The sequence below is a fragment of the Phocoena sinus genome, chromosome 20 (assembly GCF_008692025.1).
Source record: "Phocoena sinus isolate mPhoSin1 chromosome 20, mPhoSin1.pri, whole genome shotgun sequence".
Taxonomy (NCBI): Eukaryota; Metazoa; Chordata; class Mammalia; order Artiodactyla; family Phocoenidae; genus Phocoena; species Phocoena sinus.
Window position 1 is genome coordinate 41,712,201 of NC_045782.1, and position 13,321 is coordinate 41,725,521.

The 13,321-nt window shown below is 55.9% G+C and overlaps 1 protein-coding gene across 2 annotated transcripts in view; it reads right to left on the reverse strand.

The window, feature by feature from the left end:
• Positions 1-92: 92 nt before the first annotated feature.
• The window catches only part of PLEKHM1 (pleckstrin homology and RUN domain containing M1), a 50,940-nt gene continuing 37,711 nt past the window's right edge, over positions 93-13,321 (reverse strand). For both annotated transcript variants that reach the window (XM_032617851.1, XM_032617850.1), the window contains exons 9-13: positions 11,631-11,776; positions 8,058-8,251; positions 3,683-3,746; positions 3,024-3,181; positions 93-2,265 (exon numbers count right to left, since the gene is read on the reverse strand). In XM_032617851.1, the coding sequence (XP_032473742.1) occupies positions 2,154-2,265; positions 3,024-3,181; positions 3,683-3,746; positions 8,058-8,251; positions 11,631-11,776 (674 nt within the window). In that variant the 3' untranslated portion in view covers positions 93-2,153. The remainder of the gene's footprint in view (positions 2,266-3,023; positions 3,182-3,682; positions 3,747-8,057; positions 8,252-11,630; positions 11,777-13,321) is intronic.

Consider the following 13,321-nt stretch of genomic DNA (forward strand, 5'->3'; position numbering starts at 1 on the left):
CTGCATGCCAGGTGGCACGGCCTAAATAAATAAACAAATAAATAAAATAACCGAATTACATATTTAAAAAAAAAAGATTCAGAAACCAGACCACAGGTTAGAAAGATCAGGTCTTTACTGCAAAATCATTCAAAACTCACACAGCAGGTCCTTCGGTGCATTGCAAAGCACTTCTCAGGGCCGGGGCCCCTCACTAGAAAGTTTATTGCATAAAATGAAATTTTAAAAATAGTGTGCGCACTACCGAGGTTCACATCAGCTTCCCATTGGAGGTGAGGGTGTTAAAAGTCAACTCATCTGAAAGCATCAGCAGCTTTTTGGTATGGGGGAGGGTCAGCTCTAACGCTACTGATCTCGGGGAGGGCGGGGAGTGGGGCGTGCCAGGCCCCGCCAGACCGAAGTGAGCTCCTCCAGGGCCTCACTCCTGCTGCCTCCTAGGGACCTTCTGGAATACAGAATATACTCACAGGCCCGAGGAAACAGGGCTGGGCTCAGGCGGCACTGCCCACCCCAGGCCCACTCAGCGATCTGGACCAATTACGGCTCTGATCAGGCTGTGTCTGTGGTGGAGCATTAATGCTGGCTATGGGGGGTGCGGATGGGGGTAAGGATCCACTTGCTTTGGTGCGCTGGGCACAGGTGTGCGCCATCCTCCGTGATGGGGACAGAGCAGCTGTGTGACAGCGCCCTCCCCCACCCGCCTACCACCTCCTCGATTCTACTGCACAATTCATCCAGCGCCACAGGGCTGGGCAGGTGACTCAGCGACCAGATCAGCCCAAGGGGGAGGCGGGAGTAGGTTCGCATCTTGACAGTGAAGGCGGATCTCCACCTGAGGCCCCCAATCCAAGCTGAGTGCAGAGAGGATGGCCAGAAGACCCCAGGGCTGAGGATCCAGGAGAGGTCGGGGGGAGGCAACAGAGAAATCATGCCCAGATTTCACCCCCCCAACCCCAAGGGTCTAAATATCACTTTGAAAACAATTCCAGGCTCCACCCCAAGACCCCTTCAAGAGGCAGTCGTGCTCCAGTGAAATTTCCAGTCTCTCGGCAGCGCCCCTCCCGGGCCAGTCCAGCAAAGCTTTGTGAACCCTCACGGCTTTGTAAACTGGGGCTGAGCATCCTTCCACGAGCGTGGCTTCTCCCGCGTGTCCCTGCACATCTCAGCAGCAGGGATGACGCTCTTCGTGGAAGGACGAGAGTTCTGAGGGTTGTCCTGGCGGGGGTCAGTCAGGCGGGGATGCGTTCCTGCCCGTCTGGCTGCTTGTCGGTGGTAGGAGTGAGGAGGGTGGGGGCTGAGGGTGGGCTAGATGACGACCCTCCCTGGACCAGGGAAGGCTCAAAGTGCTGACAGTGCTGGCTCCGCGTCATTCCCCTCCTCCTGCGGGACCAAGATCCCAGGCCATAGGAGAGCCAGGGGCTCTGACACGGAGGACGTGAAGGGCTTTTCGGGTGAGGAGGGGGTGGGGAGCAGAGAGGAGAGGCAGAGGAAACACATGGTCCTCAGGACTGAGCCTGCCTGGCCCCCCGGGGGTTTGGCACGTTGTACAGGAGCTGTCGGCAGCGAGCGCTCGGTAAGGGGGAAGGAAAGGCGCCCGCCAGCTGGCAGGCTCTGTCCTAGGGGGCCTGTCCACCCAGCCGCCACCCGCCTACAGGCCTGGCCTGAGCGCTTCCTGCACATTTGCTCAGGGTGAGAGTGGCTGGATTTCTTGGGTGACTTGTGGAGCGTCAAGAATAAAAAAATATTTTCTGTTGAAATATGAAGGGAAAAAACCCACCTTAAAAAAACTAGGCCTTTTAATCAGGAATGTGGAATTGAAAATGCTTCCCAAGTCTTATTTCCACAGTGTTTGAACAGCCCTAATGGAGATGGTGCGTCAGTGAGGCGATCCAGGCCAATTAGTGCAAAGCCCCCTCTCCTCCCACATCCTCGGACAGGGGCATTTGCTGGTGTCCTGGCCTCCAGATGGGTGGCGGGCAGGAGGTGTCATCAAGAGCTCCCAAAGCTCCCTCTCATAGGCTCATGCTCTGGTCACATCTGAGTCTTCCTGACAAGGGAGACATCTGTGACACCTTGAAAGTGTGACCCAGGCTGATGGCCAACCCAGGTGGGATGGCTGAGCCCCGGGTCCCGGGTGGGGGCAGGAAATGGGGTTAGGCGAGAGTGCTCTGTTGCTGGTACTTGAGCCGGCGGGCACAGCGGGGGCAGCCCTTCTTCATCACGGCCTGACAGCTCTGGTGGAAGACGGTCTTGCATTCGCCACACCTGGGAGAAAGCAGCAAGCACTGCTGGGACCGATGGGCCTCCCGGGGCTCGAGGCTGGTCAGTGTTCCTGACGGGGGCCTGCCACCCACGGCACATGGCACTGCCTCTCCGTTCCAGGACAAAAGGTTCTTGCCACAGCGCTTACTAAGCCCCGCAATGCACACTGATACTCTCTATTCTATTTCCCTTTTATAAATACTGCTGAGACTCACAAAACGATTTCTTGCCTATGTTTCAAACACTCTGCAGTTTAAAAAACTCAGCCCCAGGTCTGTTCAGAGGTCAAATGCGGGTCCGGGGACACCTACTGAAAATGAATGAATGCTCCCACCAGTTCAGTTTTCCACTCCCACATGGATTGGAATGGAGGTTTGGTGGATGAATTTTTCCATTTAGAGGCTTCTGATAATGAGCAATAACTGGGGACAAGAACAATTGTTACGGGGGCAGAGGCAGTGGCAGGTACCACCCACCAGGTGCCCACTTTATGCCCGGCCTGTGCCAACACTCCAGGCCAGAAACTCATCCAGTTCCTCCTCCACCTGCTCATAGAGGACGAAACTGAGGTCCTCCCACTGCAACTCAAAGAGGCAGCAGCCACCTCTTCTCCAGAAACATGGATGGCTCGGTGGAGGCAGGGAGTCCTGTGAGGGCTTGTCTTGTCCCCCTCCCTGGGCACAGGGCCTGCCGCCCGGGGACTCTGGGAGGCCGGGTGGGAATGGGGGTGGGGCGGGGTGGCTGGCTGAGGGTCCGCATACCTGACTGTGGTGTCAAACTCAAAGGGGAAGATGATGTCATGGTGGTGGCAGATTTGGCAGATGAAGCCACGCTGGGTGCATAGGTCGCAGTGGTAGACGTGCTGGGAGGCAAACTCGATCAGGGACTTGAGGAATCCTTCATACACCCCGTCTGCGATCTGTGGAGGGCAAGCGCGGGCCACGAGGCCTTTTAAGCAGCTGTGCTGAGCCTGAGGCCGTCTGCAAGACGTGGTCTGCTGCTGCTTCTGGCACTCTGCCTGAAGAACTCCTACCCCAAGAGGAGTTTCCTTGCACTTGGGCAAGAAAACCTCCCAGAATCAGGCCGAGCACGTGCAGCCCTTGCGCGCGGAGGAATCCGCTGTACCCTCCCTTGAGGAAAGGAACGTCCCAAACCCTCACCCCTCCCTCTGCCCTCCCTGCCGGGGAGGAGTCCAGACGCAGGGAAGGGGCCGAGCCCTGTGATCCTGGGCTTTGCTGCAGTGCCTGCTTGTCCCAGGAAGCGTGGATGGCGGGACACCCCTTCCGAGCTACCAAAGAGCTGAAGACAGCTGTCTTGCCTCAGTAAACTGCAGGCACTCTCCCCGCACCCCATCATCTCCCTTTCTGATTTCTCCAGGAATAAGGTCCCTTTAGAGAGGTCTGGGGGGTGGCATTCTCACCTGCTGGAGGTCCGCGACACTGTACTTGTGAGGAGTCTCCAAGAGATAATTCCTGTGGCTGAGTCTTCAAAGAAAACACAAGAGATTCCTTAGAAGGAACCCAGGCCAACCTGGGTTTGGTTTCATTCCCTCAGCGCTGCTGACCAGGCATAAACAGCTCCCGCCTGGGCGGAGCAGTCAGTCGCCTGGGCTTGGGACCTGGGCTTCCAGGTGAAAAGCTGTTGGGACCTTGGGTAAGTTACTTAACCTCTCTGAACCTTAGGTTTCCTCACCTGAGAAAGAGTGCTGTTCTGAGGATGAAATAATTTATTTAAAGCATCCGGTACAGTGCCTCGTACATAGTAAACAAGGAATAATTGTTAACCACAGTTGATAACACTGCACCGCATAACTGAAATTTGCTAAGAGTAGAACTCAAATGTTCTCTGTCTCTCTCTCAGACACACACACACACACACACACCATGTATATATATAAAAATATATAAAATATGTGAGGATGATGGATATGCTAATTAACCAGATGGGAGGAATCCTTTCACAATGTAATCATATGTCAAATCATCACAACATACACTTTAAATGTCTTACAATTTTGTCAAGTATACTCAATAAAGCCGCAAAAATTTTAATTTGAAGATATAAAAAAATAAACATCTATTTAAAAACTAATAATGATGAGGATGATGAGGAAAGCTAACGCTTGGTACCGGGAATGGGACTAAGCTTTATATATATTAACTCACTTAATTTTCACAAGACTCCTGTGAGGTTGACACTATTATAACCCCCATTTTGCAAGAGGAAATGGAGGCCCAGAGAGGTTAAATAACTTTCCTGTGGTCACACAGCTAGTAAGTGGTGGAGCTGGAGTCTGAACAAACGCAGGAGTCTGGCTCCAGAGCCTGCATCCTTTCCACCCAGTGAATGCCTGTAGGTGTTAACTGTTGTCATTATTGCCACTATTACATACCAGGGACAGGGCTGGGGACAGAAATGCACAGGACGTGGCCTCTGCCTTCCTGTAGCCCCTGGTCTAGTGGAGGGACAGACGTTTAAGCATCTGGTTTCAGTGCTATGGGAGAGGAGCTGAGACATGTCCTGGGTGCAGCAGATCCCATTTCAGAGATGGGGGAGGGCGGGGGGTGGGGGAGGCAGAGGACGAGAGCTCAGCTGCCAACCCAGCTCTAGTTTCCACCTCACCAATGGCACAGATCCCAAGGGTCACATCCTGAGAGATGGAGAGGAAACACCTGCAGAAATTCCCCTGGTACAAAAACTTGTCTAGCCTTGCTGTGTGTCTGTGTTGGTACTGGGGTTGGGGGGAGAATTCTGCCAGTCTGAGGAAGCGTGGGAACCTGCCCCAGGATGCTCTGGACATCTGGAGGCGGGAAGGTGCCAGGCCCCGCGGCATCTGGAGTGGGTGCTTGGCTTTGCCCACCCCGTGGCCTCAGCTGTGGTCTGGGGGGACCCCACCCGGGGCCGAGATGGCAAGTCCCACCAGGCAGGCAGGCCGGCTCCACATGCTGGTCTCCTCAGCAAACTTCCAGCTTTCTGGGAACAGGACGCTGCCGTTTATCACCAGGAAAATGCAGGGGGTGCGGGGTGCACTGGCTGTGGCTGCGCCGGCAGGAAGGGTGGGGCTGATTTGGATGGAGAGTCCTCTGCCCACAACCGTGGAAGCCCAGGGGGCCAGCCAGGCCCAGGGCCTTCCCTACGAGCCACCTACCCTGGGTCTGTCATACCCTCAAGTGAGGCCGTACAACTGTTGGGGGAGATGAGGCCAGGGAGGAGACCCTTTGCCAGGGCAGCCCCCTGAGAGAAAGGGGATCCCACATCCAAAACCTGCCTGTTTCTCCTCAGCCCTTCCCATCCTCTCACCCTTCACTCTGGCTGACTCAGTCCAGGCCTCCTCACCTCCTGGGCCAATTCCTACACCAGCACCCACGCTCCACTGCTGCTAAACTGGTCTTTCCTAAACTCCTGACTGAACGTGACCATCCCTTGCTCAAAACCCCTCAACAGCTCCCCAATGCCAGCAGCATAAAATCCAGACGCCTTTGCTGTGGCACAGGGGACCTTCGAGGTCTGGCCCCTGACCCACCACCTGGCTGCCCTGAGCCCCCCGAAGGCCCTGGCGAGCCGTGCTCCTGTCCCGCCTCCATGCCGTGGGTTCCCTTAGCCAGGAAAACGGGCCCTCCCTTCTGCTTTCTTCTCTGCTTCTTTTGCTGAACCCCAGTTCACTACACACGTGATGCCGTTTGCGTGGTGGCAACTCTATTCTCCTGTGTGAGGACCAAGTGGGGTCTGGAGCATCTAACAGAACTGATGGTGGCCAGACTAGAGAAGGGGGATCCCAACTTTCTGCCTGGCTCTTTCGTACTATTTGAAATACTATCTTTGTAAAGAAGAAACAGAAAAGCACTTTTTCTTTTTAAAAGAACAAAAGAAATGAACTTCACAAACCCTCAACTGATGCCACCTCCTCCGGGAGCTCCCCTGGCCCTTCCTTCCTTCTTCAAGGCACATGCCGCTCTGACCCAGGGCCATTTGTCCACCTGTCCCTGTCCCACCCCAGACACTGATCCCCTCATGTGGCCCTCACCACAACTCTGGTAAGCCACGTCAACACAGGGATCACTGGCGCATTTTACAGACAAGAAAGCTGAAGCTCAGAGAAGTGAAGCAACTTCCCTGAGTCACACAGTGGATCTGGGGCCAGGCGGAGGCTGCGCTTGGACTCTTTCCCCCGCCCCACGCTGCTTCTGAAATGGGACTTCCACAGGCCTGGCCCTGAGCACCGTGTGTGGCACTGCCGCCCAAGGATGGGAACAGCAGGGCCACAGAGAAAGAGGCAGGACTGTCCCCAGTGCCCAGGCAGGGCAGCCCGGACAGGCCAGTAAGGCTGCTGACCAAACAATCTCAGCACGGCAGGGATGGGTGAATGAGGCCGGCACCCAGGACCCACCCTACAGGCACCTGGTCCTCTCCGGTCTGCAGAGAACCCTGGACTGGGGAGGGTGACAGGGTCCCACTTGACCTGCGCTTTTACCACCCTGGACAGAGGGGCAGGAGGGCAGACTCTGGAGCCCTGGGTCCTGGAATCTCAGAAAGGATGGGAATGAGGAGGGACCCAGGCACTCAGCTGTTTATGGAGACAGAAAGAGCCTCCCCAGAAGCAGCCTTTTAGGTCCCTCACAGTGGCCCCCAAAGGGCTTTCTGTTCTTCTGGGCCCTGTGGAGGAGACCAGGGCTCAGCCGGCTGCTCTGGGAGCCTGGGAGGGGCCAGCTTCTGCTCTCTACCTAGGAGAGGGGCTCCCCGCAGCAGTCTCTCCCTGCGCCGCCCTGACGGGCACCAGGACTGAGCAGGGAGCCCGTCAGACAGGCGGTCTCTGGGCCAGCGCTGTCAGGAGGGGTGGCTGCAGGGGGAAAGTGGAGGGACTTGTGAGCCGCTCCAAGACCTCAGAAACCCAGCAGCGAAGCCCAACTGGGCAGCCGGCAGCAGCTCATCCGCCTGAGCTCTGCCCTCCTAGGGCCCCACAGAAGGTGTCACCCCTCAGCCCCGACTGAGCACTGAAGGTCCCCTTCAGGCCCTGGGTACCAAGAAGCTTCTTGAAGGGCATCCTAAGTGTCCCACACAACCCTGTCCTCTTGCGAGGATTTGGGGACGGATGCTGCCACAGCAGCAAAGCCAAGCCGCATGGGGTGAACGGCTGGCGGGAACCAGAGGAGCCAGGGTGACACAGCCCTTCTCACCTCTCCAGCCTCCTCTCACCACATCCCTACTTCCCTCCTCACCCCCCGAAAGTTCTGCCTTCCACGCATGGGGCCTTCATTCATAGCCTGAGCACGCCACTCCTTCTATCTGGCACGGTCTTTCCTGCGTCTCCTCGCTTTCCCACTCGTTTGGCAGGTCTCACCTTGGATGTCAGTTCCTCCAGGGAGCCTTCCCCACTCCGCCCTCCTCCAGTCTGGGTTAGATCCCCCGCCCCTCTAGTAGGACTTCCAGGGCGACTCTCTCCTCCAGCCCTCACTCCTGGTGGCAGCTGCTGCCTTACTCACCTGCCGTGCAGGACCCAGGTCCACCTTGCTCAGCACTGGGGCCCATGCTCCAAGCCCAGTGATGGACCCTGAGCACGTTCTCAGTAAATATTTGTCAAACGAATGAATGAACAAATACAAGCACAAATAAAAGCCACTCCTAAATGCAAAGGGAAGGCGTTCTCCACCCAGCCCTGGCATTTCTCCCAAGAAGCTGCTTTTGCACTGACCCTGTGTGTATGTGCATTTGTGTGTGTGTGTGCGTGCGTGTGCATTTGTGTGTGTGCGCATGCGTGTGCACGCGTGTGCGTGTCCGTGCACGCCCAGGGTGCTCACCTCTTGCTCAGCTCCTTCAGGGCTCCGCTTCGGCACAGGCCCAGGTAATCCCCCAGGAGCTTCAGCTGCTCCCGGCTCCTACCGATGAGGTGCATCCGCTCCACGTGCTCGTACAGAGACGCGTTCACCAGCTGCAGGTTGATGAGGGGCTGGGCCCGGATCCGCGTCAGGAACTTCAGGGCCTGCCTGCAGACCTGGGGACACCACCAGGCAGCGAGGGTGAGACAGGAGGGCCATCTGGTGAGCACCTGAGGGCCAGGCACTGTGTTACCTACTCACTCGCTCACGCCTCCCACCACCTGCCGAGGGAAGTGGTACCATCTTCACTTTACGGATGAGGAAACCGAGGTTCAGGGAGAGGAAGTGACTTGGCCAAGGTCCACAGCTCGCACAAGTCATGATGTGAACCCAGTTTATCTGACTTCCAAACACACTCTTCCCCCTTGACACCAGCTCTGCCCCTCCTGACAGTGCTGGGACGGAGGAGGGGCTGCTCCGGTCAACACGCCTCTCCTCCTGGGCCTCACAGATCCTTCCCACTATTTCCTGTCGTCCCTGCCCCCACCTTCCTGCCGAAAGGAAACAGGCACTACCCCGGGCCGATTCAGGAACCAGGTGACGGTGTGAGTCAGGCTCCAACCACAGTAAGCTACGGATCAGACACAGCTTAACTAGAGGTTTCCTGAGCTCCCTCCACCCCTGCCAGCAGCACCAACCAGGGCCCCCCAAGTCTCCATGTGGATTTGAGTGATCAATCTGGGCCTCTCCCACGTGATAGGACTTTGAAGGTTCTACCCTCAGCCCTGATCCTGATGCCAAAGCCAACTACTGAGCACCTGCTATTTGCCAGACGCTGGGCTAAGGACCTCGACCACATCCTCACAACAACCCAAAAGGGAAGGTGTCATCATCCCCATTTTCCACATGAGGAAACTGAGACTCAGAGAAGCTAAAGTGGCTTACCCAAGCCACCAGAAGAAAGCAGAGCCCGGGTCTGAACCGAGATGCTGTCTCTGCACACTTGGCTACCTCACGTGCTAAAGAGGAGCCCCTCTCCCCTGCAGTCTCCTCCTTGCCGTGATAAGGATGGAGGAGCTGAGATGTTCTCCACCGTCAACCACCCGGCAGTGCTTAGGAGTCGGGCTTTGGCTCCTGGTTTGCCCCTTCCCAGCTGTATGACCTTATGAAACTTACTTAACCTCTCTGTGACTCAGTTTCCTCATCTGTAAAATGGGGAAAATAAAAGCACCTACCTCAAGGGATAATTTTGAGCTTAGATGAAAAGAAAATCCATGTAAGCATATCCTCTGTAAAGGGGAGCTGCCATCAGACTCTGTGAGTGCCTGTGTGGTCCCGGTGTCTGTCCCCTGGCTCAGGGGGATGTAATAGGGCCCTCAGGAGACCGTTAGGCTGGGGGCTGCTCCACCAGCTTCACCAGCATCTCTCACCTCCCGCAGCAGCTAACAACTCCATCTCTTCCCATTTCCCAGAGCCCTGAGGAACCAGCCCCCAGCCAATAGGCAGCCCACTGGCAAAAGCCGGGCGAGTCCGTGACTCGGGTCAAACCCAGCCCTTCCCACGACTCAGCCCCAGGCTTCTGGCGAGGCTCAGATGAAATACCACGCGGGAATGTGCGCTGAAAACTGCCAAGTGCTGCCGACAGGCATGGGCTTCGAGCTCCCCAGGGACTGTTCCTCCCCCGTGGGTGTGGAGGAGACAGACAAAGAGAGAAGCCCCAGGCCTGGGCTGACATCCTGCCAAGTAGTGCCAGCCGGACCTTGCACAAGTGGGTCAGCCAGAGTGGTAACAGTGGACAAAGGACCCTTAGCCCGCCGATCAGCCACTTTCTAGTGTGAACTTTCATGTCCTTCCCAGGCCCGGGATCTTTGAGAGAGCTGGATATTTCCTGACCTCAGGCATGCCAAGGGAAGTGTTAGAACTCTCCAGTTGGAAAAAGGAAGTGGCACCAAAATTCCAGCAGTGAAAAGAAGGTGGTGCAGCAGAGGCGTCTGGGTGCTGTAAGCAGGGAGGTGTTTTATGGGCAGAGGGTTCTTCGCATCTGCGGTGATCTTGAGGTTTAGTTTTCCCCATGGAGTTAGTTAAATACTTAACATTGAGGGCAGGGGTGGGGATGAGGTAACCAATAAAAAAGCCAAAGTGAAGCTAATGTCTCTGGAAGGTTCTCACCCCCAGCGGGGTGGAGGTCAGGGTGGTACGGGCTCTGAGAACCATGTTCCCTGGACTCTGATGGGGACATGTGAAGACACCTCCACATAATGAGACAGCACGGCCGGCAGGCCTGGGTCTTGAGAGAAGCAACCAAACTCTTCCCGGTGTTTCTGTGTCTTGTCTTAGCAGAAGTCTGTGCCTTTGGAAGAAAGCCAAGTTTGCGCCCCTTGAGGCAGACCCTCAAGCAAATTAGGGGCAGAAGGTGAGGCCTCAGGGCACTAACGTAAGGCACCAGCTAAGTGACTGGTGGGTACTGTCTCTTTTGGTCCTCACACAGCCTGGGGACAGACACTGTTATTAATCCCCCTTTACAGACGAGGAAAGTGAAGTTAAATAGTCTGCTCATGGTAACACAGCTATGTAAGTGGGTAAGCTCAGCTGAAGAGGAAAATCTGAAAGATCAGAGAATACATCTTATGCAGAAGCATTTGGTGAACATAAAAAAGTACCCAAGATGCAATACTAACTAAACAAAGCACGTTATAAAGCAGTTTGAGTCCAGCATGATCCCAAACTTTACCAAAAGTAGATGCAGGAGCTTGTAATCTTGGGGGTAGGGAAGAAAGGCTAAACAACCAAATAAAGATGATTTTGAACGGTAAAAAAAAAAAAGTATATGTATATGTAAAAAACAAAAATGCACGGAAAAATGCTCCCAGGGAAAGCGCAGCCAGCTGGCTAGCCCATCCATCCACCCACCCACCCACCCACCCACCCAATCCATACTCATCCACCTACCCACGCATCCATCCATCCACCCACCCACCCACCCACCCACCCACCCACCCACTCATCCATCCACCCACCCACCCAATCCATACTCATCCACCTACCCACCCATCCATCCATCCACCCACCCATCCACCCACCCACCCATCCATCCATCCACCCACCCACCCATCCATCCACCCACTCATCCTTCCATCCACTCATCCACATTACCCACCGATCTACCCATCCATCCATGCACGCATCTACCCACCTAACCCATCCACCCAACCATCTATATCTAATCTATCCTATCTATCATTTCCATCTATGTATCTAGTTGTTGGTGCTTTAAACAGTTTTATCTGTATCCATGGGGAGCTGCAGCAAACCACCCTCAGATTCCCACCTGAGGACCAAGGTAGGCACTGACAGAGCTGTGTCCAGGGGCTGGAGACCAGCACCCAGTTACTTTCTTGGTCAACTCCCCCACATCATGGGGCCTGAACTAGTGACCTGGGCTTCCCTAGAGCCAAACTCCCCCAAACATACGAACAGCAGCCACAAAGAGGAGCGACCCCTCCTCTGTCACTCGGAAGCCCTGTGCGGCCACGGCAGGCTGGGCTCCAGACTTACCGGGCGCTTGGTGAGGTCCCAGTTGTGGATGATCCTGGCCGGGATCACTGAGGCATCGTCTTGATGGCAGATGTCACAGTAATAGAGGCCAGAGAAGGCACAGAGCTTGGGCCGTACAAACGAGAAGCCGATCTGCCGGGAGCAGCCTGGGGAGAAGAACAGGGAGAGGGTGAGCAGCGGTGGGGACAGAGTCAGCTCCTGAGTGACCCGGAAGCGGCCAAGGCAGAAAGGGCCCGCTATCTAAGGAAAGTATCCATAGAAAGATTAAAAAGGAGAGTACGAAGATGAAAACCACCACTGCTCATATTCCCACCAGGCAGAACCAACCCTGTTAATTAATCTTTAGGACAAAACACTGTTAAGAGTTATCAGTGGCGTTTCACAGCTGAAGAAGCTGATGCACAGAGGTCAGGAAACCTGCCCAGTCACACAACGATTGAGTGGCACAGCTGGAGGCAGATTTGGGTGGGGCTGGTGTAGAGCCCTCATTCTCTTATCCCCAGCTGCCTCTCTTCACTGCTTGCACAACAATGCCAGCCTCCTCTAGGTCCACCCCTCCATGGCAGCCCAGAAATGGAAGCCACGGAGTCAGGGTCTCGGCAAGCAGGGCAGGAGCTGGGGACATGGGGCTGGCCACAGGGAGTGGGTGGGGAAGCCAGCCAGAGGCAGGGCTGTCTGGACATGGCCTGGGGCCAGCTTCAGTCCCTCTGCTGGAGGGCCCTCCACAGTGGGGCGGCGGAAGGTGGGGGGACCGGGAGTGGGGTGTGCCCAGGGCACAACAAAGGCCTGGCTCGAATCCTGAGCACAGGCCCTGCCTCCTACAGGGCCAGGGAAAGAGTCCCTTCCGCCTCCTGGGACTAGAAGGACTGGTTCTTCTGCATGCTAGCTGTCTCATCCTCACCGAAGTTTTGCAAGGTTCCAATTCCCTACTACTTGCTCTTCTGTGGGGTTATTACAAAGTTTAAATGGAGTTTTGAAAGCGCCCTGTAAACTATGAAATACAAGCCAGATGTCAGAGGTTGGTGTCTGCCCGGCCACCGAGCTGCGCTCGCAGGCAGAGAGGAGGGAGCTCCCCAGTTTCAGTTTGGCCGGCAGGCTGGCGGGTGGCAGGCGTGGGGAGAGCCACCCACCAGCATCCACGTCCCCAGCGAGGGAGCCCTCCTCCCAGCCCCGGAGGCCTGGCCTCCTCCCTGAGACTGGCGCCCACGTGCTGAAGGGCAAAGTGTGGGTGCTAGGGTCTGGCTGGTGGGGGGTGAGGGGTGAGCAGCAGCTTGAAGATATTTTCTGCGGGAAGCTCTGCTCTGCTTAGCTACTCCATCCTCCAGGGGCACCAGCTGCAGACCACTCCCTTCTAGATGCGTGAAGCAGGCTTTTGTGAAGCAGGCTTTTGCCTCCCATCCCACAGGCTCCTCACACTTCACCCGGAGGGCCCAGGGTGATGGATGTGGGTGTCTGGGTTGGGGAGAAGAGCTAGAAATGGAACGTGAGCAGCAGAAGATCACGAAGCCTTGAAAGCAAGGGAGCGGAGAGGCCCTGTGAAGGCCTGGAAAAGAGCACAGGTTCTGGGACCATCAAGTCCTCTGCGGGCTCCACCATCACTCGCTGTGTGAGTGTGGGACAGGTACTTACCAGCCCTGTGACTCAGTTTCCTCAGTTACAAATAGAGACAAGATGATCCAAATAAAGCATCT